Genomic DNA, 26,910 nt, shown 5'->3' on the forward strand with positions numbered 1-26,910 from the left:
CATTCTTTGAGAAGCAGGAGGAGCCTTTTTTGACTCTGTGAGACGTGCCTCTTCTTGATGTGCTCTTCCCCTTTTCCTCCATTTCCTGGGATCCTGAAAGATCGGCGATGAACGGGAGGATTCACCATCCCAACCTTCCGTCACTGAACTTGGCAGCATGGCTCCTGAGGTCATTCAGTACGGACATCTAGGGCTGCCAGAGGACTGCATGTCCATTCTGAGAGAAGCACAACGTCCTTCCACAAGACATTCTTATGCATGCAACTGGAAGAGGTTCTATATGTGGTGCATGCAGAATGGTCACAATCCGGTGAACATTATATAAGGAAATCTGCGTAATTTGTTGTTAGTTGCGTACTTTGTGATGCGCACACCTTACAGTGAACACATTTCAGCTTATGGAGCATATTCTTTGGTGATATGCACACCTATTTATATAGGAGACATTTCATATTCTGTCCTTGTGTTTCTTAAAGATCACTTTGACTGAAGTAACCAAATATTACATGTTTCTCACACATTCTTTGAGAAGTAGGAAGAGCCTCTTTTGCATTTGTGTGGTATCCGGGTTACCAGTTTCCTGGTAACGGGATACCACAGGTTCTTGAATATAGAATGGAGGGGTGGCAGTTGAATGGAGTTAAGCTGGTGGCTGCAAATACCTGTTTGCTCTCCGATAAAGTACCTACTTACTACCTATCTGTGTGGTATCTGTCCCTACAGAGTGGAAACGTCGGGATATAAGTTTAGCTGGGGTGCTGTTGTATAGGAATTATCAAAAAGCTTAGTGGGTTTTTGTGTGGAGAGCAAGCAGAGGAAGAGAGGAGGCCAGAGTGTTGGAGACAGGAGTCAAAGGTCTCCAAAGTCCCAGTGAGCAGGTTTTGCTGTAGAATATTTGTGTGGATTTTGGGAGCAAGACGGCGGTTGGGAGCCCAGCACGAGACCAGCTTGTGAAGGATGAGCGAGCAGTGTGCATGAAGAAAGCAGAAGTTACTGGCAAGTCAAGGCGTCCCTGGTTACCTGGCAACTTCGCAAGCGTCTTTCGAGCAACGTTGAGTACACCACTACGTGGAGTACGTTACGTGATGGCATTTTGGGAGGTCATCCTGTAATCTGACGCTAGTTAGCTGCCCTACTCATATTCGATCAGCGGTGAGGAGCTGTCAACGAGCATTTCGGTGATGCGCAAACCCGGGCACTGAAATCCTGTTGGAGGTATTTGTAACGTCCTACGTCCATTCCGGTGATGTGCAAACCTTACACCGGTAACATTATATAAGGAAATCTGCGTAATTTGTTGTTAGTTGCGTACTTTGTGATGCGCACACGTAACAGTAAACACATTTCAGCGTATGGAGCGTATTCTTTGGTGATATGCACACCTATTTATATAGGAGACATTTCATTAACTATTGAGGCTAATTTTGAATTAGTATTATTTATTAATAATTTGATGCTGCACATTTACCCTCATTCTTCTTAATCTCACTAGCAATTCATTGTTTTGTTCTGTTTCTTCAGAGCAGTGGTTTCTGCACAGTTAGTGTATTGTGATTGAACCAACATTTCAAGTAAATCTGTGTTTACAGATAACATGAGTTCACAAAGCTGTGGACACATAACAAGTTCCATTTTTACCTCATCCTGGCGAACCTGTGTTGAAGTGGCCAGATAGGAAGGATTATTTTTTTAAATTATTTTTCGGCTCTGGAAGAAGAGAATGAAGACGGTTTTACGCCTTCAAGAATAAAACCGATTATTTTCCATTGTCTTGGGCCTGAGTGTTTCTGCGTATATAATCAGATGGAGAAAAAAGCAAGACCAACAGATAATGCAAATGTGTTTTTAGAAGCGCTGGAGGATTTCGATATTCATTACAATCCTACTGTTTGTGTGTCCATTGACCAGTATTCTTTCTTCCAAAGGAAACATATAGAATGTGGTGGTGGCAGTTGAAGGGAGTTAAGCTTGTGGGTGCCCGTACCCGCTTGCTCTCCAATAAAGTACCTACTTACCACCTATATGTATGGTTTCCGTCCTTACACTTTGGAGCAGATTAGGATTGCGGTTTTTCCGCATCCTCCGGGCCGGCGGAAGCCACCGCCGGCCCGGAGGATATGGAAAAACCGCAGCGGACCCACCGCCACATTAGGATGGCTGGTGGGTCCTGGTTTCTGTCCGCAGCTTTTCCACCGCGGTTGGCTTACAACCACGGCGGAAAAGCCCTAATATGGTGGCAGTGTCTCTCAGACACCGCCAGCCATATTAGGATGCCCAAAAAGAAATGCTTTTCCACGGCGGGTTTTCCGCCGTGGAAAAGCATACGGAGCTTCACTGCGGGGGCCCGTTGCGGGCCACCAGGGTGAAGGGGGGGTGGGGGGTGCACATGGGGGGTACCTATGGTACCCCCCTGCATTTGTATGCAGTAATCGGCAGGCACTGCGTGGTGCCTGCCGCTTTCTGCATACAAATGCAATGCATGCATTTTTAACATTGCGGCGGGTGCAGCTTGAAGCCGCACCAGCCGCAATGGTAAAAATAGAGGATGTGACCGCCACGGTGGCGGTCACATCCTAATTGGACTGGAGAGAACTCCGCAGGCCATGCGGAGGTTCCCTCCTCCTCGATGGTCGCGGACTGACTCAAGTCCGTCCGCGATCATAATGAGCCCCTTTATGAGGCTTGACTCTTATTGTGTCCTTTCTCCTTTTTCTCCTCGTTTTCCCCCACTCTCTCTTGGACAGACATTTTTCCTTTTGTGTTTCTGCTATTTGAACCTCTCCACATCGTCATGCGCAAGTTATCCAGTTGTCATAGGCAGTTCCAGTTGAAATGTCAAATCTGATGTAGACGCTGATGTCAGCCGGGAAACAGTCAAAGCTGGTGTTATTGTTTTGTAGACACAATACTCAATCTGCAAAATTGGCAGTCTGTCCTCTCTATTTAGAGTCCGGCAAACCGTCATGTTTCTGCCGGCAGTGATCTTAATGGCTCCGCCAGGAGAAAACTTCCACCAGTGATCTGACAGACTTGGGGCTGATGGTGTAGGTAAATTAGACTGTCTGCCCTATTTGGTGCAGATGGTCTAATGTACATTATTTTTCTCTTCTAGACCGCCTGCAAAAAAAAAAAAAATAAATAAATAACCCTACAACTTGAAATAAAATTCTAGAATATCAGGGAATTTTTTTTCTTCTACAAACAAATTCTCACTTTTGAAGTTTGTTTTTGTAAAACAATATAGTTTTCTGAGCAACTGTGAGAAACATGATGGCTGCTCAGGCAAACTTTGAATGCCTTCATAGGAGCCTCAGTGGCAGAGGCTCCTCTGAAGGCACAGTGATCTATGTCGCACAGACTTAGACATCTTTGAATACCATGAGCAGTAGTCCGCCTGGGACACAGAGGTCAATACCTCCACTGCTGTGGCAGATCCTGGGCTGCCCTCCAAAGCCTAAATCAGCTTGCTCGATGTTAAGACCGATAGAAATAGAGGCATAAGCACAATGCAAGTGTCTCTATCTGAAGAGCTCAACCTCTTGGACCACGACACCAATATCAGTTTTGAGTTTTGTGCAGGAACACGGTGGACGTTGGGTGGTGCAGTTGAAAGACCTCTAGATTCAGTGGAGTACTTCGGGGAGTATCTGAGCAACAGCAGGATGATCCTGGTTTCCTCTTGTCGTAGCTTCACAGTATGAGTTGACTGTTGCAGATTGGAAGCTGAGATTTTGAAGAGAGTAACTTGTCTAGCAACCACTTTATTTTTCTTCTTGCACCTATTTGGAGCACGTTCAGATGAAAAATAGATCATTCTTGTTATTCACTTCTTTCTTGTTCTGAATAAGGAATCTGTGGAGATGTCACAGTTGTTCATATCCTGTCCTTGATCCAAAAAATAAAAACAATATACTAAGGAACATTTCTATAAAATATTCTTTAGACCACATTTGGCAAAAGCCTTCAAAAGAAGCTTTTTTATTTTCATTCCATACTGAAAGAACAGTTGGAAATGTTTAGCCTGGTATGGTAGCACTCAGCACTTTCACCAACGAGCCATTGCTTGCAGCCAGGAAAGCACTTCAGTTTTAGTAGCAAGAAACAAGAGCATAACCTTAGGAGGAATCCTATGCCCCAGCACGTGCTGTCAGAATCTGCTACAGGAAGGTGTTACTGTGTGGCAGTGAAGTACTGGTGAAAGAGAGCTAAACTGACTTTAGAAAAAAACCCCTTTCCAGGATTTTCTTTTAAAGACATAACATGGTACATGATTATTCTTCCTGGAGCATTCACAGCTTAATCCGCCCGAATGTTTGAGTAACATTTGAATCTATACAAAATCCAATGGTGGAGAAGAAATTAGTGACTTATCCTGTAACTCAGGTTCTGCGAAACTTATATCTTTTTTATTTTCATATGTTTGAATCGTCCTCCGCCATCAGGCTGGGAATCCCCGATACACTAACATAGTGGTATATAGTTATAGTGTAAAATATATAGCATACAACAATAAATCAATACAGTTCAAAAAAGGTAATAGGCCTGAAACAGCAAAGAATCTTTAGTAGCACATCAACCTCATTAGAAAGAACCCAAACTTCAGGCAATGAGGTGGAAGCTAGAGGCCACCACAGCTCAGATTTCAAAGCACAAGTGTGAAAATAAATATGATGAACTTCTGACCGAGGAGGAGGGAGGGTTGCATGTGAATATATTAAAGATACCAATGTTGGAGAACTGGAGTTGCAGGTAACTAATTTCTTCTCCAAAATTGAATCTTTTATATATTAACATGTTTGAATCATAATAGCAAGCAGTGCATCTTATAGAATACAACAAAGTTGGAAGCAGGCTCACATTTACTAAAACCGTTTTTTCAGGATTTCCTGTCCCACTGCTGCGTCAGCTTCTGTATCCACGTCTAGGCAGTAGTGCTACGTGAATGTATGCTTGCTCCTCCAGGTGGCTGCATGGTAGATGTCCTTCAAAGGCACCCCAGCATACAGTGCTGTAGAGGAAGCCATGCCTCTTGTGGAATGTGCCCTCAGTCTTCCCTGGAAAGGATGCTTGGTGCTGGCATGACAGAAAGCAATACCGGCTCAGAGCAAACAAACTATCTCCTGTTTGGACAAGGCTTGACCGTTTTGTTGTTTACCAAATGACACAAATAGATGGTCTGATGTGCGTATGCCTTTTGTCTTGTCTATATAGAACTTGAGATATCAATGCAAGTCTAAATAATGTAATGATCTTTCTGCTGTTGAAGATGGATTTGGAGCGAAGGATCTCAGAATGACAGGTTTATTTAGAAGAAAGGCAGTAGGAAACTTTGGAATGAATTTAGGATTAGTTCCGAGTATTACCATGTCCTTCTTGAACTGGCCTAAAGGTTCTCTATTGGGAATACTTGAATTTTTTCACTCTCCTATCAGGTTTCAGAGCCAGGAGTAGTGCTGTTTTCTATAAGACAAATTTTAAGTCTGTTCTATGTATAGGCTCAAAAGGAGGTAACATCCGCTGGCTGGGAACTATATCAAGTTTCCATGGAACCGGATGATGCCGACAATGTGCAAATGCCCTGAAAAGCCCTTTCATGAACTGTTTAATGATCCTCTGAGAAAAAAGCATTGACGTTGATGCATCAGTCCTTCTAAATCTCGAGACTGCCTCAAGATTGACCCAGACTGAAGAATATTTGAGACCACTCTTGGTCAAACTTTACAAATACGTCAGGACGTGAGTAGGATTTATTTGAAGTGAATGATGACCATAATTCCTGCACCAGACACAGACACATTTCCATTTGGTATTGTAAGTCTAATTGGTCACTGGGGCTCGAGCCTGCGCTAGAATCTGTTTATATTCCTGAGATAGATACAAATGGCCAAATTCTAGGTGGTCAGGCACCGTGTTGTCAAGTTCAGTTACTTGGGATCGTGGTGATGAATTTCTCCATGATGTTGGTAAAGCATCTTGGGATGCACCTTCAAAGGAATGGCTGGAGAGGCTGGCAGCTGCAGTAGCTCGCTGTACAAATACTGGAGTGGCCAACTTGGAGCAATGAAGATTAGAGCAGAACGGTCTATTTTAGCTTTTTTCAACAACCTGGGAATCAGGCGTAGGCAAACATCTTGAACCATCTGATCAAAAGAGCTTTGTCCATCGTCCCAGGATTCCAGAACCTGCTTGTGAAGCACAGGCATTTATTGTTGTTCGGAGTGGCAAACAAATCGATTGTGGGTTGACCGCACTAATTGAAAATATAATCCACCTGTTTCTGTTTTAGTTCCTACATGTGACAATCTGATATTTGCCAGCTGAGTGCATCCGCCTGATCATTCTGGCAGCCGGGCAGATATTCCACAGCAATGTCCATCCTTATGAGAAAAGGCCCAGTTAGACAGCAGTTACGTTTTTTCTGAAAACATCTTGGACCGTGGTCCTCCTACGTGACTATGTTGAACATGGATGTTGTGTTGTCTGTTCTGACTAGTTGAACTGCCAATCTGGGGAGGAACGCTTGGAAGCCTAGTTGCATGGCGCGGAGTTTCAACACATTAATGTTGAGCCTCTTCTCTGCATCTGACCAGAGGCCTCTGGTTGAAAGTTCTTGCAGGTAGTCTCCTCATTTGCCAATGGATGCATCCATAGTGGGTATTAACCTTTCTGTTACTGGTAGAGAAGAAAAACCTTAATTTAGGTTTGCTGGAGTCCTCTACCACATTAAAGTTTGCTTCAAGCACCTTGTGACACAGACCATATCTTCCCATGAGTCTTCTATCTGTTTCCATTGCAAATCCAGTTCTTTCTGAACGGGCCCCATATGGAGCCCGCAAAACAGAATGAGGCCTATACATGATGCCTGACAGGGACTTGTATTACCTCACTGTAATTGATTGTTTTCCAGCAATAGGATTTGCCATTATCTGCAACGTTCTCACCCTTTCCGCCGATGGAAAAGCTTTTCCCAACTGAGTGTCGAGTATCACTCCCAGAAGTTAGATCTTTGTCTGGGGTTCCAACAATTAATTTTGCCTGTTCAAAGTGAGACCTAATCTCCTGAAGAGATTGATGCAAGCATTTGCAAAGCTTTTGTTCTTTTCCTTGATGGCGTTTTGTCTAACCAATCGTCCAGGTATGGGAACACCTGGTGACCTTCTTGCCTGAGAAAAGCGGCAAGTGGAGCAAGACATTTGGTGAATTTGCAGCGCTGATGTGAGTTCAAAAGGGAGTGCCTTAATCTGGTAGTGCTGACCAGCTACAGAGAAACAAAGGTACTTTTAGTGTTTTCGATAAATGGGTATTTGGAAGTATGCATCTCAAAGTTCCAGGGCGGTTTGAAAATCCCCTACCTGCATCATCAGGAGGACTCCTTGCAAAGAAATTATCCAAAATGACTGTTTCTTTAGAAACTTGTTCAGCTCTCTCGGTTCCAGTATCGGTCTTCTTTTTGATTCAGAAGAACCTGGAATAAAAACATTGGTCCTTTGCGATTTGGGAACAACTTTTATGGCTTGTTTGAAGAGAAGTATGAGAATTTCCATGTGCAGCTCTTTCAAAAGATGATATTCCTTTCTTGGATAGACAAACTGGGGGGGTCTCTGGATGCATTTCAACGTATGGCCTGACTAGACAATTTGTCTCACCAATTTGTCTGAGCAAAAAGAGAAATTGCCCCCCCCACCCTTCCAAACTTCTGAGGACCAGACAGAAAAGGGACAATGAGCTGGGAGCCTAGGATTTTTCTAATTGTCATTGTTAAGTACTTGTGAAAAACTGGTCTTCCTTCCTAAAGACCTCCCATTAGACTGTATTGGGTTCCGATTGAAGGGGTATCCTTGATAGTATCCAGACTGTGTTTGAGGATAATATGGACGTCCCTGATCTCCATACTAACTAAATCCTGCCCTGAAATTTTGGGATCCTCATGAGACACGAAAAGTAGACGCCCAAATCAGCAATACTGCAAAAGTTCTAATAACTTATTGAAAGAATCCATTATCTGTAACAATGTTGATAAAAAGGACATTGCCACTTGGACCACATCTGGTTCTCTACAGGTGGTTTCTGCCTAATATCAAATGAAGTACTCTCAGACTTGTACTCCTGTTGGTAAACATTAGTTGCAGGACTCCTCGCCATCCATTGCGTCCTCTCATCAGTGGAGCATAACCACTATTCTCTTCTTTTTGATCTGACTGCAATATTTGAACAGGAGGTAAATCCGTCACAGTTAATAGTGAAAAAAACAATTCCTCCCATGTTTTCCATTGACTGTGTGGTTCTTAACGGTGCTGTCGACATCTTGTTCGTTGTCGACAGAATGCTCGACATCGGAGTGTCCTCGTCGTTAATGGAATGCTCGTCACCAATGGTATCTTCATCGTCAGTGATGGAGCTGGAGTCATCAACCGTCTTGTCGTCAATTAAATTTCCCTTGAAAATTAGCACTTTCAAAACCTCTTCTTTACAACAGGTGAATCTCTGCTCAGGAAACTGTACAAGTCTCCTTGTGTGAGCTGCCTTCATAAAAGTGCTTGGAGGGCCAGTTCTCATGGAATATCCCCCTAAAGGGGGCATCTCCTTTAGAAGGAAGAAAATTCTCTTTATTCATAAGAATTAATGCCAACCTCCTTTCTCTCTCCTTAAGCGTTTTAGCTGAGAAAGACTTACAAATCTTGAATTCTGCTGACATATTTAGGATAAAGGCAATAAATACAATAAGAGTGTGGGTCATCAGTGTAAATGTTCTTGTTGCCACAAGATGAACCAGGTTAAAAACAGACGTCTTCTCTTTATCAGCCATGATGACAGTTGATTGCCAGGCCAAATGATCTACCTGACCCAGAAACTGTTAACAATCTTCGCTAAAAACAACTCACAGAACAGTAGTGTTGTGGATAGGGCTGGTTCAAATCCAGGGCAGGCCAAAATAGAAACAATTTAAGGCTCACTGAAAGGTTAGAGCAGAACTCTGACAGGGGACTTGTTTACACACGAAGTGCGGTAGAAATCTGGGCTATGGTGGCCCCCAAGGCGAGTAGGAGAACTTAAGCTACCACCTCCTTGGCTGAAATGTGGGTTCTTTCTAATGAGGTGGATGTACTACTAAAGATTCTATGCTGTTTCAGGCCTATGGCCTTTTTTGAACTGAAAATAGTTGGCTTTGTATTTTATACTGTATACTGCTATGTTAGTGTACCTGGGATTCCCAACCTGATGACGGGGAATGATTCAAGCATGTAAATATATAAAAGATCCAATGTTGGAGAATACTTTGTATTTATTATAATCAAAGAGCCAATTCACAGGGTGGCAAGGAACAAAATAGAGTTCTTGATTAAGTAATTCATAAGAGCAAGATCGTTTCTTTCACAAGCAACTTCGTGGTAACTGGATTACATAGAATTGTTGCCTGCATCATAAACGTTCTCCTCAGGTGGGTCTTTAGCCTAACTGTATAGCCTACCAGCTGTTTAAGGGCCTGTTTAGGGTGTGGATTCTCGGATAGATATAAAGGGTACGTTTCATACAAGACAATATGGGGTAGGTACCCAGTGCTAAAGGCTGTTCTTTTGAGACTGTGGATGGTGTTGAGGAAGAGTTCTTATAGAGCCTCATTTACAGTTTAACCCCAAAATGCATGTAACATTGGACACACCGTGAGTTTTAACACTCAGTTCCACACTTTGCACAAAAAATTGAAGGCAAGGGTTGTAAACAAATTTTGCGCACCTTCTTTTAATGCATTTGGTTTTACCAAGAGGTTAACGCTGGTGGAAAAACAGATAACTGAATCTGAGCAAGTGAGCACAATCATTAGAGTAAAATAAGATTAATAATAAATTGTGCCCACTTTTTGGTCTGGCTTGACAGCACAGCTATCTGCTAGATATTACTGTTATCATTTCTTTAAAGTATACATTCAGAGCACATTTAAAACGTCTGGGACGAACGGTGTGCAGGCAAAATTTAGACCATAGCTGTTATTCTGTTGTGATTTTATTTATACATTCGGAGTGATTTGGCTCCACCCCCCAGAGCATTAGCCTCTCATCGCATATTATTGGCTATTTGGTGTATCACTGCGCGCTCCAAGAAGTGCTTCCATTCAAATGTATGAGGGCCTATTTCACATATGGAAAGCACACTAGGTCATCACAGTTTGTAACATTAACTATCTCCTATATGCATTCTACACGGAAAGCATCCTTTTGCTGCCTTTTCACTGCATTTGCAAAACCAATAAGGCATGCTGTAAATGGAAAACAGATTTGTGCAGTCAACACATATGAACTGCATTTGTGAATGCTGAGTTTACATGTGTTGTCATATTAAAGGCAGATGAACGGGCTTTGGCAATGCTTGTTACCACTATCAGTCCAGTCTAAATGAGGACTTGGCTTCTCATCCTTTGCACTGCTGCAAAAGACTACTGCAGTAGTGTTGTTTTGAGCGATTTCCAAATCTTTCAACAATGTAACAATTTTTCAGGAGTTGCCAAGGTCAACAGATTTGGCAACATTCTACTACAATGTTGCCGAGTACAGAAAGACAGCTGTCCATCCAGAAAATCGCATTTCCTGCAATTTTAAAATAGGATGTGTAGTCAAAATTATAATCTTTCTGAGAATTTAAAAACGTTTTAGCTATCCCAATAATTTTTTAATGAACTAAGGACTTGCCTTGTAAGGTTAATATGATGGTTCATATCACCCTGTCTGAGTTATGACACCCTGACAAACTCTTACTCTCCCTCAAATTGGACTTAGTGTGATTGGTTTACAATTATTCTGCTGGGCTTTAGATGAACGATGCCAAGTATTATTATAAGTGTTGTGGTTTCACCAAAATCTAAGCAAGCGACCATGGCTCCTTACATCACCCCATAAAGCGTCTGGGCCACTTGGAGTTCATGCAATAGGTACAGCCTCAAATAGCAAATAGGCTGAAGTCTTCCTACCTATTTGCCAGAAAGGAGTATTAGACATACATTGAGAATTAGTTTTATCCCAAGAAACAAATACAATATTGTTCAAGGTATTTTAAGGCCTACGGTTGAAAACATATTTTGGTAAATTTCCCACTAAGGCCAAGGTTATTCAGAGGGTAGGAGCTCTGCACATACATCACTCTAATATAATAGATTTAGAAATAGCATTAGGAAACTTTGGTCTAAATTTGCATACAGCACCACACCATAAGGCTTCGTAGATTGCCCATTCTAATACACAGGCTGCTGATTTATCTGGAGTTGTGACCTCAATACACTCTACAGTCTATGGGAAAGACCAAATTCACAATTATCAGGCAGTGGTCAATGGACCTAGGTGAGGACACGTGATTTGAGGTCTGATTTTAAAATGTGGGTTTCAATTGGAAGATATGCCACAGTTCTAGGATAAACATCATGCACTTTACATATACAATACACTAGCTGGACTGCACAAAAACATACAAAGAACTCAAAGAACTGCTGAAGATGAGGCTATGTTCTAGCTATTTTCTCAAACCATGGGACCCAAATGATTTCCTACAAGGTGGCATAGATGCTACGTTATTAGGACATGCCAGTTTCCTCACATTGGTTACCTTAATTACTCAAAAAAAGATGTTAGCTGTTTTGGAGGACAGAGTTCTATGTCTTCCTGAATTGATGATGATATATAATTTGTTACCACTGAAGAGTTTTTTGACTGGCGATTCTGATCAAGTGATGCGTGGCCACATTTTAACCTTCATAAATATGCAAAATGAGGTGAGGCCCTTTTCTCATCTTTTGAACATGTTACAAAAGATCAGTTTTTATCTATGGCAATGCACTGATGTACCCAACTACACCATCTCTTTTTGACTTGTGTATACTTTATATTATCTTTATGTTAGATATATATTCTGCTGAAGTTCTCATCGCAACATGAAGAGAATCATACTTGTTAAAATCACAAAGACTTAAAGAAACTGCCAAATGGACAGGGAAAATGGAGAACATACCAAAATACAAGTATCTGACTCCTCCCCTTTGGACCATCCCCTTATTTTCAGTGAACTTGAATCCTCAGTACTGTGAGTCTGTTGCTGATTATAGTTCCAGGTCCCAATATGCTTTCCTCAAAGCACAGATACTGACAGAGGTATTTCCCCCGATGCATTGAGTGTTATGTTGGATTGTGATTGCGTGTATGCTATTAGGTCTCGCCTGAGATAGCGCACCAGATATCGCTTGAAATGCATATCGCTTGCAAGGCATTTTGTTAACTAAAATGAGATGTGGAGCCCGCCCATTGCTCACCATTCATTGGCTAAATTTTCACTCTTATTTGATGGCTCCTCATTGGTCAGTGCACGTCATTTTCACTTACTCTTCGTTTGTTTCTCCCGTCGTGGAGCAGGGACCAAGTACTGACGTATTTTCTTGTGGTTAGTGTCCTTCCGCTGCCTGAGCTTGAACGTAGGTACTTTCTTTTCGTCTTTCCCCACGGATTGCCTGCCATTGCTTGCTCTTTTGTTGTTGCTTCCCTCTTCCTTTCCACGTTGTTTCTTGCCTGTTGTTTTTACTTGCCCATTCCAACACCTCATCCCTTTATTCTTGCTTGCCCATTGTTGCTAACACCATTCCTGTCCCTTCCCCATTCTCCCCTCTCACTGTTGCTGCTTGTCTCAGGACACCCACCACCACCACCCCTTTCCTAGGTGTTGATGCTTCCTCTGTCCCACCCGCATCACATCTGCCACAAACAGCTATTGACAAAGCCCAATAGCTCTTGCATACGCAAGACCTATTGGCTTCGCCAATGGTTGTTTTTAAAGAAAATGAGCCCGCTTTAACAGGGTAAAAAAACAACACATTTATATGTGCTGCAGTAGAACACTGCTCAAAAAATAAAAATAAAAACACTGACAAAGACAATAAATCTTGCAAAGGCATAACCTATTGGCTTTGCCAATGCTTGTTTTTAAAGTAGAAAACTGTGCTTCAACAGGCAACAAAACCAACACATTTAGATTCGGAGGGGCACTGGAAGTATATGTAGTTGGTCTTCTTTTTAACTGTTTTCTCGATCATGTAAACGAAAAAAAAGTCATTTCAACAACTACAACAATCCACTGAAGTATTGTAAAATCGTGAAAAAGATAGCTAGTAAGAGGATAAAAACCGTAAGAATGTCATTGTCAAAAAACAACCACATTGTTATGGAAATGCTGCACCTAAGCTGTGACTTCACCTTATCTACACGACGCATGAAGTTGATTAATTGGACTGAAAGAAAAATAGTTGGAAAGAAGAGGTGAAATAAGGAGCAAATGCTGCAGGAATTGTTTAGGCCTTTAAAAAGAAAGAAGTCACGTTAGGTATTTACTTGGTTCTAGAGAGTTTCTGAAGTAGAATGCTGAGTTTTTCCAATATGTGCCCATCAAGTTTAGGATGTCGGAGTAACACAGCGCAGGTACGAAAAAAAGATTCATTGCTGCAGGCCTCCAGGAAAGGCTTCAGATACCCTGTAGGATAAAAACAAATCAAATTAACTCTTTCTAATTGAACCGATCGTTTTACAATCTGCACCTTGAAAAATACTTTACCAACTGTCATCATCACAACGCGAGAACTTGACCACTTTATGTTAATGTACTTATGTCAAAGAAAACTATCACTCTGAACCATGCGAATAAAGAACTCGTACAGTTCACACTAACCTGGAAATGCGCGCCACATATAAAAAAGAGAATATTATCAAACACAAAAGTAGAATGGATGTATACTGGCAAAATCAAATATACCTTCTTTTTGCGCAGCAAAATAGGCCCCTGCTTTAAGTTTCATTTGAATGCTGAAAACTCGATTAAAGTTCAAGCAGCAGGCTGTCACCCCGCCGCTATCAAGATTTCAATGCTCTGATCTGCAGCCTCAGACTCCCCCTCAAGATATGGAATTTAATGCAGATAAGGGAGGGAGACAGGCAATAAACAGTACCTTCACTCATGAAAAAGCAGTTAACAGAACTATTTCTTTATAAGGTACTGGTCACGCGATAGAGCTCATTGTAATCCATCTTGGTATCTTCACAGAAGTGAACCTTGCAGTCACTTCGAACTGCCACAGTGGCCACCAGAACATGCCATCTTCCAACATTCTGTTCACCTTCCACACACACATCACCCCGCCCTTTTATGAAGAGACGCTCACTCCAACAAGAAATAGAAACAAGCATTTGTAATGCAAGTGGTCTCGCATTTACGAGAGTTTGCGCTATTGGCATTGTCTTTTATGTATGGGTTCTTTTTAAAACAGATAAATAAAAGGCATTGTCATTACAATGCCAATAGCTTAAACTATCGCAAATGTGAGAGCTATTCCGTTGCAAATGCACTCAACGCCCGTGCTATATAATTTTTTAAAAAGCATTAGGAGAGAGCGGCAACAGCAGCCAGGACAAAGCTTACTAAATAACAACATACGTAACCCGGGGTGTCGCCATAGGAGGTTGCAAAATGAGACTAGGTGGTACTAATGAGGGACTACTAAGCCTATTGGCCAATCAACAGCCACAGATTACAGTGGACAATGACACAAGCCAATGAAAAATATGGGCGGAAATTCGGCGGAGCTACAACTCCCTATCAGAATGCAGCATGCCTCGCAGACCAGCGCATGAGCTGCACAGGCTGGACCTAAAAAGAAGCACATAACAGTACCAGATTTACTATGACCGAGTACAAATCAACAATTCTGCAGTTACTCCTTTGTAGCTGTAACACTTCTAAAGCATTATACATATTAATTATAACCCTCATATCTTGCAAGGTGAAATATATAAAGCCAATCAACATTGCAAACAACGCCGACCGGGCATGAAATGCAGCATGCTGAATATGAACAGCAGAATAAAACATATTGGACACCAAAGACAAACAAACATAATGCACACAACATGTTCTCGCAGAAGAAACACAAGGCACAACTAACATGTATCACTTAAGGAAACGGAAAAGTTATACAGTGCAATACTATTGCGACATAGAACACTCTTCCGAAATAATAAAAGAACAATGTCTTTATCATACACCACTCGAACCATTTCAAAAACTCCAAGAGATGCAAAATATCCATAAAGTACATGACATAAATACAACACCTGTCATTCAAGCTGTACAACCCCACCAACAAACAGGTCCTAGATGTCCTAACACCAAAATGCGCAAGAACACCCATAGCTCAGCAGAATATTCTTAGATAAAATATTTTGCAAACTGATACGCAAAGAAGTCACTCACAGAGGAGACACAACCCTGCACCTCTCACAACCATACAGTGCCACATTCCAACATTCATTTGTAGGAATACAGAACCATAGGAGAATCAGACCAGCAATCTAATGATGGTTTGCAAGATGGACCGTACTCACAGAAATCAGTCTAGCCACAAGAATAATACAATGAAACTAGTCACACTGCAATGAAACAAAGAAAACACCCATGTTTACTCATCCTTGTGCGACAGTACAACCTTGCCCACTCACAGTGGTGCAATATACTCACCATCAATATGCCCATTCTTGGTGCAAGCAAAGGAAAGTATTCCTTCTTTTGTCCTTTGAAAATGAGACCAGACTTGGTTCAAGTGTAGAACAAACAAAAAAAATCCAATGTATAAAGTCGCTGTACATACTAAATGTTTGCGAAAGCTGCATACCCATGGGATACCCAATAGAACTGCCATTGGGCACTTAAAATGGAAGCTGCAAAATAATCTCATGCTCATTTAGGAATTTTCTTCAAACAGTAATAATATATAGACCACAATAAGGACTATATATATTTTGCCAGTGTCCAGCTGGACAGTGGATTTTAATCCAATGAATTTTCAAGAAAGAATTCAAGAAATATAAGTACACAAAATAATACACGGGCACAATCCTGTACCACACAGAGGAAAAAGGTGGGAGGAAAAACAAAATGGACTAGTGCACAAAACAAATTTTAGAAATAATCAGGCAAACAGTTCGGAGCACAAATAGGCTTGCCTATAGAATGTAATAACACAAGCTCTAAAAAACAATAATCCACATCAATCTCACTCAATGGCTAATATGTGGTATTGTTAAAAAACAGTTGACGTTTCGATCCCTAGCTCCTAGGTGATTGGGATCATCATCAGGACTAAATAGAATAACAATTTCCTGGTTAATCACGTTGAAGCCCAGGATCCACCGTAAAAATCTAATTAGCGGGTTTTTCAACAGGAGGTCCCGTAGGGCTTGCGGTTATCTGTTCCTCGTTATGCTGAACCGCATATGTAATACTTAGTTTTTGCTAATAGCGAGGATTAGGACGGCTCCGCTCGATGGCGGGAGTAACGCCGTTTGTGAGCTCTAATGAGTCTCGCAGGCACAGAATCAGTGGAACGTCCAAGACACAGTGGCAGAGCGTGCCTTGGACGTTCCACTGATTCTGTGCGATTTATACATTGTTTCAATCCTTTTTTCAGACTAAAGAACAATCTCTACTTCCATGTGACTAATGCACCTGGTTGATAGGGTGAGTACCTTGACTGCACCCGACACTAATAGAACCAGCATTATTAAAAGAACCCTCCCTGACCTTTCTTTTTACTTACTTTGTAGACTGTCGTGCCGCGCATATTATTGTCTTGATAAAGACCCGCTGCGACTGAAAACATTGGCGCTTTAAGGGTCGAAACGTCGACATCTATTCACAGGCCACATAAACTCGGAGCCCCCAACGAACTTGAAAGAAATTATAGGGTTCCTAGATTGTATTAGTTGATGGCCTTATGAAATAATATTTTGTACATACGTGTATAGTTTTTCTACATGAAAATTGGATATATTTTGTTGATCACAAGTTCACTATTCACTAATGACACTTGTTTTTGCACTATATGTGATATATTGACAGTTATTTTATATAATGTACAGAAATGACTTTTTGACTCAGAAAATGATATAAAGAGACTATAAAGTAATATTTAGGTTTTCCTTCTTTATTTATTATAAGGATTTGTTACAGTATTTCAGAGGTGTTCTGTTGGTTCTATTAGGAGCATTGTATAAAAAACTGTGTAGATAAATCATCTGTTGATTGAACCCGACAGAACCACTATTGTTCTCATCAGCAAAATATATGTTGTATCCTCGGTGGAGGCACCCAAGAAGAACCATAATGACACGGTGAATTAAACAACAGCAATACCTGGTTAAGTCGTCTATGTGGCAGAGCTCATTGTAATACATCTTTTTAGCTTGTATGTACCACAGACTGTTGTAGCATCCACCAGAACAGAGCCAGAACGTCACTCTCTTTTCTTTCACAGCTCCTGCTGTTCTTTTGCGACAGTTATGTTGGTATTAAAGCTTCAGACAGACACTTTTTAATCTCTTGTGTCTCAATCTTAAGGGAGGCTTTGTTTAAGGACAATTTTCTAATAGTCTTATATCATGCTACCACATGCTATACCAGCCATTAAAGCCCTGCTTCCTTCATTCTGGTCCTTGCTAAGGATGGGTGTGAATTTCCACTCCGATGCAGAGATTTTCACGCACCACGTAGAGCACGGAGTTCCAAAAAACTCAATGTAGCGGCGCAGAGCAGAGTTTTTCCTGTGCCGCTGCTCGCCAGCGGTAAGTTGGCGAGCACGAGTGAGGAAAATCTTACTCCAGACCATCTCCTGGCAAGGTATGTCAACACAGGTGGTCGCTACCGCTCGCGTTGAGAAACCTTCTGCTGGGGTTGAGGACGATGCCGCTGGAGTAGAACATCTACTCAGAAGGAAGGCTCCCTCTTGCGTGTTGCCATTTGCGCTAATTTTACAGCATGGGAGAAAGGCACAGCGTTAAAAATCAAAGCGAACAGTGCAACGTATCGCACTTGCAGAACTTCCCGAAGCGCAGTGGAGTTTTTTTGTCACTTTGCAGAGTTCTACATAGCGGAACTCTGCCCAGGCCTAGTCCTTGCCTTCAGATTGTTCCAAAAATGCTGAGGCAGAGCATTAATTGCTGGTAAAGTGCACTGCGGTTATAAGGCTAAAATAGAAAAATATAAAACGATGAAAAACGTAATCCCAGCCTTAAAACAGTTCTGACTCCATTTTCCTAACACTGGATTAGCAAGACACCTGTGATTTATCATTTATTTTCATATTGCATAAAAGCAGTTTTTAAAATAACAGTTTTATCAAAGGTTCTACACGACAATAGATTTATACGGCAGATGGGGAGCATGCACAAGAACAGTTTCAACAGAATGTTAAAAAAGTAACGGTTGGGGGGCGTGGCCAAGATGGCGGCGTGATCGGTCGCAGGTCCCGGAGGCTCCCTGCCCGATCCCGCCCGTTTGCACCGTATTGCGCAGCCAGATCTCCCCAGGGCTAACCCTGCACCAGCACTTACGGTCTACACTCCGCTCGAACCTCCGACACCCTGATTACTAACTTTGGAGCCAGGTGCGAGTCCACGGATGCTGTGATCCACGGAGGGCGGCGGAGAAATGGCGGCCGCCGCGGCCCTGTAGGAGTTGGTGGGCTCACTGTCCCTGGATTTTGAGGACCCGGCGGAGGCTTGGAGCGCCTACCTGCGCGGCCTTGCCGCACCTCCCGACTCGGCGACCCTGCCTTGACTGCACCGCCGCCCCTGAGACCCGACCAGCAGTGAGGTGCGCGCCGGCCGGGCGCCGTGCTACCCGACCCCCCGGCTTTGGGCCTTTTGGCACCGACCGACGGACGGGCCCGGCGGGGCCGAGAGAGACCTGCGTGGCGCCCTACGACAGCGCTGCTTGGCCGGCAACGCCGGAAAGATCACAAGCGCCCCCAACAGCTACGCTGCGCAACCAGAGCCGAAGACTTGCACCACCACGGCGCCCCACTGGCCGATGTGGAGCTGCGTTCTGGGCCTGACGGGTGCATGAGGCATTTTGGGCCCGGGCCGGATTCGGAGGCATCCCTGCATCGTCAATCCAGCGGCTGCCACCAGGTGAGGGGGGCTGAGGTGTGCCGAGCCGCAGCACTCGGGGGCGGAATCGAGCCCCCGGCGCGGGGACACACAGGGCTGACGCGGCAGTGGGGGCGCGCCTGCCTCAGAGCTAGACATCAACTGCCCGGTGCTGCCACGAGACCGGGCGGCACCTTGGGGCACCCGCCGGCAAGGCCTTACGACGCCCCCTGACTCTGCCTGGCTGGCACCGGCGCTCCTGGGGCCTCTCCACCGGCTGGACGCCACGCTACCTGTCCCCCCGGCTCTGGGCCCTCTAGCGCTCTCCAACTGATAGGTGGCGGCCTGGCCGGCGGCGTCGGGGAGCACACACGGGCCCAGCCGGCCGAGCGGCGCTGCTGAGGACATGGGCCTACATCACCACTGCGGCACCCCAGCGGCCTGAGCTCCAGACCTGCGTGTGGGGCTGATTGACCGCGACCTAACAGATCCACGAGGCACTGCAGGACTGCTGCCAGAACCTGAGACGCCCCAGCTTCCACGCTCTTTGCTGCCGCTTCCAGGTGAGAGGGGCTGAGGTGGGCCGCGCCGTGACTCTCGGGGGGCACTATCGAGGCTCCGGTGGGGGGACACCCAGTGCTGCCATCCCGCGCCCCCATTGCGACAGGAGGGGCGCGCCTGCATCAGCTCCAGCCTTTTGCTACCCGGCGTTGCCGCGTGGCCCAGCGGCCATACCCGCCTGTGCACGCCTGCGCCGCCTGCCTCCCGCATGGACCCTACCCCGGGCCGCTACCTACAGTGAACACCTGTGCACCCACCCCGCTGACCACCACTGGGGAGACCACCCGGCGCCATCAGTGAGCCGGAACAGGGGACGACCGGTCTCCCGGACTGTCCAATCTCGCCACTGCCTCTGCTTGGCGGCGCCCCAACCGACAAGCTCGGGTCCTGCCGGGCCCCGGCTAAGATATGGCGGGACAGCGATCAAAGAAGGGGTCGCAGACATTACCAGAACTACTGGCCAAGACCCAACCGAAATCGAACAAAGACCCACCCTCTCCAATACCCGCGAAATCATCGCCGAAACCAGCGGATGACGAATCGCCCATTACTAGGACTTTTTTGGAGACACTCTTTAATTCACTCAGGGATGACTTCAGATCCCTAAAACAGGAGGTGGCGGGTGAAGTCCGGGAACTCCGGCGGGATGTGGAGGGCCTGGGGGAATGGGTGGTCGCAGTGGAGGAGGCGGACCAGACCAGAAGCTTGGAAATCACACACCTCCAACAGGAAATAGTGCGACTCTCTGACCAACAGATGGACCTCCAGGCCCATACAGATGACCTTGAGAACCGCTCCCGGCGGAACAACATACGGGTCCGGGGAGTTCCTCAGAAAGCGGAGGGGTCTGACGTCACCGGCTACCTGCAAGCCTTATTCAGGACTGTTCTGGGCGAGCCGACCGACTTCGAGATACGCATTGACAGGGCGCATAGGGTCGGGCTGCCCAGGCGCTCCTCCACCTGACATATTGGCTTTTCTACCCGACTTTCCGTTGAAAGAGCGGATTCTCCGGGAAGCACGCCGGGCCCAACCTCTTCAGTTCCAAGGGCACTCGATAGCCTTGTACCAGGACCTTTCGGCCATCACCCTGCAAAAACGCAAAGAATTCAGGAAAGCCACAGACTTTCTTCGGCAACATGAGACTCCGTATTCCTGGGGAAACCCGTTTAGAAACAAAAAGAAACACGGGGGGAGGGTCTTCAGGGACAGTTTATGACCCCAAAATGCTACTGTCCCTTAGAACATTTACAACAAAAGGGTAGCACGGAGTCAAAAGAAACTAAGTAAAACCCTAAAGGTGCCTCAAAGAAACAACAAACATGAACTGCTAATGTATGAAAAGAAAACAACAATGGGACCACTCAGCTCTTTAGGAGAAAATTCCCATCAGTCACCATTCGATACTGCCCTTCATCATCTGGGAGTTATCACCATCAGAGACCAAAGGTACTCTCAGTGGACTGGTCAGATGTTAAGACCTAATCTCACCTGTATCGTACTATGATGAGGGGGGAAAATACTCAAAGAAAAGTAGTGTGGTGACTGAAAGCAGTGCTAGAACTAGTGAAGTGCAATGTGCAGGGGTGAAATGTGAAATGTAAAATTAGGTAGGGAAGTGAAAAAGGATTATTTATTAGAGAATCACTTCGCTCCTAAAAATAAAAACACGAGTGCGTAGGTGGTCTAAACAAATAACCACTGATGGAAAAAAGAGGTCGACATGTTTCTGCAGACTAACAAGATCAATCTAGTATCCAGCTGCTTCTTCAGGACCAAGAACGCTACTGCTTAAAAGACATACAAAAACATATATCATAGGAAGACAACAGATATCAACTGCGATCCAGTGATTCTATCCTTCTCCTGGCAATTGGGCAGGAGAGAAAATCCCACCTCACCTGGCATACAGCGCAGGTAAAACGGGGCACCGCTCTCTCCGTCGGTACCCCGGGCGTCCCTCTGGGCTGTCGTGGGACACCTCCCACGACAGCCCAGAGGGACGCCCGGGGTACCGACGGAGAGAGCGGTGCCCCGTTTTACCTGCGCTGTATGCCAGGTGAGGTGGGATTTTCTCTCCTGCCCAATTGCCAGGAAAAGGATAGAATCACTGGATCGCAGTTGATATCTGTTGTCTTCCTATGATATATGTTTTTGTATGTCTTTTAAGCAGTAGCGTTCTTGGTCCTGAAGAAGCAGCTGGATACTAGATTGATCTTGTTAGTCTGCAGAAACATGTCGACCTCTTTTTTCCATCAGTGGTTATTTGTTTAGACCACATACGCACTCGTGTTTTTATTTTTAGGAGCGAAGTGATTCTCTAATAAATAATCCTTTTTCACTTCCCTACCTAATTTTACATTTCACATTTCACCCCTGCACATTGCACTTCACTAGTTCTAGCACTGCTTTCAGTCACCACACTACTTTTCTTTGAGTCTTTTCCCCCCTCATCATAGTACGATACAGGTGGGATTAGGTCTTAACATCTGACCAGTCCACTGAGAGTACCTTTGGTCTCTGATGGTGATAACTCCCAGATGATGAAGGGCGGTATCGAATGGTGACTGATGGGAATTTTCTCCTAAAGAGCTGAGTGGTCCCATTGTTGTTTTCTTTTCATACATTAGCAGTTCATGTTTGTTGTTTCTTTGAGGCACCTTTAGGGTTTTACTTAGTTTCTTTTGACTCCGTGCTACCCTTTTGTTGTAACTGACACCCGTTTAGACTCATATTCAAATGGAACGGGAAATTGCACCAGCTACGCTCACTTGAGGACACCTGCACACTCCTAGGTATCGAGCACGACGATGACGACCTCACTCCCAGCTCGTCCCAGAGGCCCTCTGAGGGGGACTGGCAGACGGTGAAACGCAGGAGGTCGCCCTCACACCACCTGAAACCGGACGCCTCCATCATCACGCAGGAACGAGCGACAGCGGTGGCAGAAGTAGCCAAAGAAACCTCTCCTTCTGGGTGAACTCTGTAATGACGGGGAGATCACTCTTAGCTTCACTCATCTCCGAGAGAGGGGTGGGATTCGGGCGGGGGGCCGAAGCGACTGCCGCGGGACATGACCCACAAGAGGACCTTTAACCACAGCCCTGTGTAGACTAACAGGGCTGGGACTATTCCTATCTGCTTTTGGGTTTTGGGGCTTGGGTACCGGGTGGGGGTGGGGGGGGGGGGGGGGGTTGTTTGCAACAGTTTAATTTCATGGCCTTTGACTGTGAAGGATTGGGGTGTTTTGGGGGGACAGTTGGGGTTGGGACCGGGGTGGGAACCAGTGTGCCGGGGGGTCAGTGATTCTTATAGTGCAGCAGTGTTGTTTATACTCGCCTCAATGCTACACCTCCACCTGGGGGTGCACCTCCAGCCGTGCACAACTACACCTAGTACACGCACACACTCTCTATGCACCATGCCGGGAGCGGGGATCCTCTTGCCTTGTCCGACCCACTCCCCGGCTACTGGGTTGAGTGGCACCGCTCTACTGAACGCTGTCCGACCCACACCTTGTGGTACTGGCTGCCCCTAAACTGAAGTTATTGACGCTAAACGTCAAGGGCCTGAACAACCCCATTAAAGAAGGGCGATCATTTCTTATTTAGAACACTCTGGGGCCGACCTTTGTCTACTTCAGGAGACCCACCTGCTGCCCAAAGACTGGCACAGAATGTGCTCGTGTGCCTTCCCCCAACAATTCTTTTCCTCCCTTCCCACCAAGAAAGCCGGGGTGGCCATTTTGGTATCTAGACACTTCCGCAGGAGGGTGGGGGTCAAAGCGGGCGAGGATAAGGGCCGCCTACTCGCACAGACTTTCCAGCTAGACAGCATGAGACTTACAGTAGGGTCAGTTTATGCCCCCAACACGGGACAAGAAACGTTTTTGAAAGGCGCACTCTCTGAATCTCTCCAGACATCCAACACACTTCTGCTTATCGGGGGGGACCTCAACCTAGTCATGGACTCCAACAAAGACAGATCTGGACACCGCTATGGGGACACCGGGGCCCTCACTGGGACAGGGGTGGAGTGGCTGCGAGACAGGGTTTTGGGAGATTTATGGCGAATCGCACACCCGAACGCAACGCAATACACCTTCTATTCTCACGTCCATCGCACATACGCCAGACTAGACCACTTCATTGGATCTTTGGAGCTGATTTCAAACCTGGCTGGGATTGACATTGTGCCTGCAGCGCTCTCAGACCACGACGCAATAGAACTGACTATCACTGCTCCAACGCCCTCCCGCCCTCGCGGAGCATGGCGTCTCCGCGAAACCATGTTACAGCGGCCAGTAACCCGAGAACGCTTACACAAATGCATTGTTGATTATCTGGCTGTTAACGATACATCGGAGGTGCCGCTGACGGCGTTATGGGGGGCCTTAAAATCTGTAGTCCGCGGGGAATTGATCGCAATTGCTGCTCAGGAGGCTAAGATTCGGACAGAGAAGAGAACCGAGCTCACGACCCAGGTTGCTGAGCTGGAAAGGGTGCACAGTCGCACGGGCGCACCGCGGATATGGCGGCAATTGAAAACGGCCAGAGCCCAACTGGCTTCCCTTGACACAGACAGGGCTGAATTCGCTGCACTCCGCCTTAGCACACGTATTATGTTGGGGGCAATAGAACAGGGAGACTGCTGGCCAGTGCCCTTAAAGCTAAGACCCAACACGCAAAAATCACTGACCTTACGGACGACTCTGGAAACACTCTCACTGAGGAACCCCAGATCGCAAACGCGTTCTGAACCTATTACGCCTCCCTATATGGTGCTGACGTGCCATCCCGTAGGAATATTGAAACGTGTCTGTCCTCGGCGACGATCACGGAGCTCTCCCAACCCAGTACGACCACGCTGGACACTCCCATCCGCCTGGAAGAGGTCACAGCAGCTATATCTAGGCTTCGCCCCTTAAAATCCCCCGGACCGGATGGATTCTCGGCGGGGTTTTACAAAACATTCTGCCACCTTGTGGCTCCAGTCCTTACCCGGCTCTTTAATTCCTTTGGGGGCCCTGGCTCTATTCCCCCCAATATGCTAGCGGCCGAGGTGGTCGTCCTGCCCAAACCGGGCAAGAAACCGACACACTGCTCAGCATTCCGCCCGATCTCCTTGCTCAACATTGACCTAAAGCTCTTCACCGGAGTCCTGGCAGCCCGGCTGGGCCCACTCCTACCTGGCATCCTGGAGCCTGACCAGTCAGGCTTCGTGCCCAATCGCCAATGCAGCGATAACACCAAAAGAATGCTGCATCTCATAGATAAAGCACACTTCCAGGGCTCCGACGCTGTGCTTGTGGCCATAGACGCGGAAAAATCGTTTGACCGCGTCGACTGGACATACTTACAGCAGGTGTTGCTACGCTTTGGGCTTGGCGACCGCTTCCGTTCCTGAATCGCCAGCTGCTCCCACCATCCCCAAGCTCGAGTCCGGCTGGGAGGCGTGCGCTCTGACCCCTTTGACATCCAACGTGGTACGAGACAGGGCTGCCCCCTGTCCCCCCTTCTATTTGCCCTCTACATCGAACCCCTGGCGCAGAAAATCAGAGACAACCCAGACATTGCAGGCGTCACCTTCGGCGGCGAGCCACACACAATCAGCCTCTATGCGGACGACATCATAGTCGCTCTTGACCACTCTGCCCGCTCAATTCCGGCCTTTCTAGAGGAGCTGGACACGTTCGGCTCAGTCGCAGGCTTCAAAATCAACAGGGGGAAATCCCTAATATTACCGCTGGGGGGAAATGCTCGTCATCGCGACCCGACAGCCACGTATGGCTGTAATCTTCAAATAGTTACAGAACTCCCATACCTGGGAATCACCCTTACCTCCTCGACGGCATCAACCGTTGCTATTAACTATACCTCCCTCACCACTCAGATCTGTGCGGACCTAACACGCTGGTCCAAACAACCCCTGTCCCTCCTAGGCAGGATTGCAGCCGTGAAAATGTCAACCCTGCCCAAAATCCTGTACGTCTTCCAGACCCTACCGGTAACTCCTCCGAGCGGCACCATCTCGGCCCTCCAGGCAGCGCTACACCACTTTATCTGGGAGGGCAGTCAGGCGCGTCTAAATAAACAGCTGTCCCACAGGAGTATAGATGAGGGGGTCTTGGGGGTCCCCAACCTACTACAATACTTCCAAGCGGCACAACTCCGATACCTTGTGGAATGGTATAGACCCGAGTCAGAGAAAAGGTGGCTCTTTCAGGACAGGTCAATTTTGGAAAAGGTGATGGACAGAGTTTCTGAATGATGCAGAATACTCCTACCCAGTCAAGAGATCAGGGCTTGATCCATCACCGTTTTTTAGCTCACTGCACCATCCCAGCTCAGAACCTGGCTACATGCAAATTAGACTGTTCCTGTCCCAGTGCATGATGGGAACAGGGCAAACCAAACTACCAAGCCAATTCTTATACTGGGAAGGAGACAAGCTTCCGGGAACCGGTTTCTGGCATTTCAGCCGTCGTCGGCCCGGCTTGCCTGAATCCTGATGGTGCAATGAGCTAGGGACTCACGTCTGAGTATACCCTCCCACACTTAGTGTGGATAAAATCAATTTTGGAAAAGGTGATGGACAGAGTTTCTGAATGATGCAGAATACTCCTACCCAGTCAAGAGATCAGGGCTTGATCCATCACCGTTTTTTAGCTCACTGCACCATCCCAGCTCAGAACCTGGCTACATGCAAAATAGTCTGTTCCTGTCCCAGTGCATGATGGGAACAGGGCAAACCAAACTACCAAGCCAATTCTTATACTGGGAAGGAGACAAGCTTCCGGGGACCGGTTTCTGGCATTTCAGCCGTCATCACCTGTTGTGTTTGCATCTTTCAGGACAGGGCCATGGCCCAGAGATCCCTCTGGGACATTCCCTTTTTACCTAGACGGCACCGACCGACCTACCTCACCAATTCACCCATAATGCGCACCGTCACTACAGTCTGGGACACGGTTGCAGTCAAAAGAGGGCTGACCACCTTTCCCTCTCCATTCACCCCACTCTTAGCTAACCCAGACTTCCCACCGGGCAACGACCCCTGTGCCTTCACACAGTGGCGGGGTACTGCATGCAAATGCGCTGGGGACCTCTTCGATACACAGGGCTTTCTCACTCTCGCAGACATCAAAAACGGCTATGATATCACGGACCCTCATCTTTTTCAGTACTTTCAACTACGCCGTTGGCTGACCGACCCGGCGGAGGTCACCTTGGTGGGACGCCAGTTGACCCCCTTCGAGAAGTGGCTTCTGACCAAAAACAATGATCGACATCTAATATCTGATCTGTACAAGACGCTTACACCTCCTTTAGCGCCAGGCAAAACAGCGGGTCAAAAACGGTGGGAAGCTGAACTAGGTAGAACGCTTACGCCTAAAGAATGGGGC

At 46.1% G+C, this 26,910-nt stretch overlaps 1 protein-coding gene across 1 annotated transcript in view; it reads right to left on the reverse strand.

Annotated features, from left to right (window-relative positions):
* Window positions 1-26,910, reverse strand: part of CCDC138 (coiled-coil domain containing 138) — a 278,286-nt gene that overhangs the window by 14,154 nt on the left and 237,222 nt on the right. The window contains exon 14 of the mRNA XM_086934286.1: window positions 13,362-13,500. Within this exon, the coding sequence (XP_086790412.1) occupies window positions 13,362-13,500 (139 nt within the window). The remainder of the gene's footprint in view (window positions 1-13,361; window positions 13,501-26,910) is intronic.

This window comes from Lissotriton vulgaris, chromosome 8 (genome assembly GCF_964263255.1).
Source record: "Lissotriton vulgaris chromosome 8, aLisVul1.2, whole genome shotgun sequence".
In the NCBI taxonomy this organism is placed as follows: domain Eukaryota; kingdom Metazoa; phylum Chordata; class Amphibia; order Caudata; family Salamandridae; genus Lissotriton; species Lissotriton vulgaris.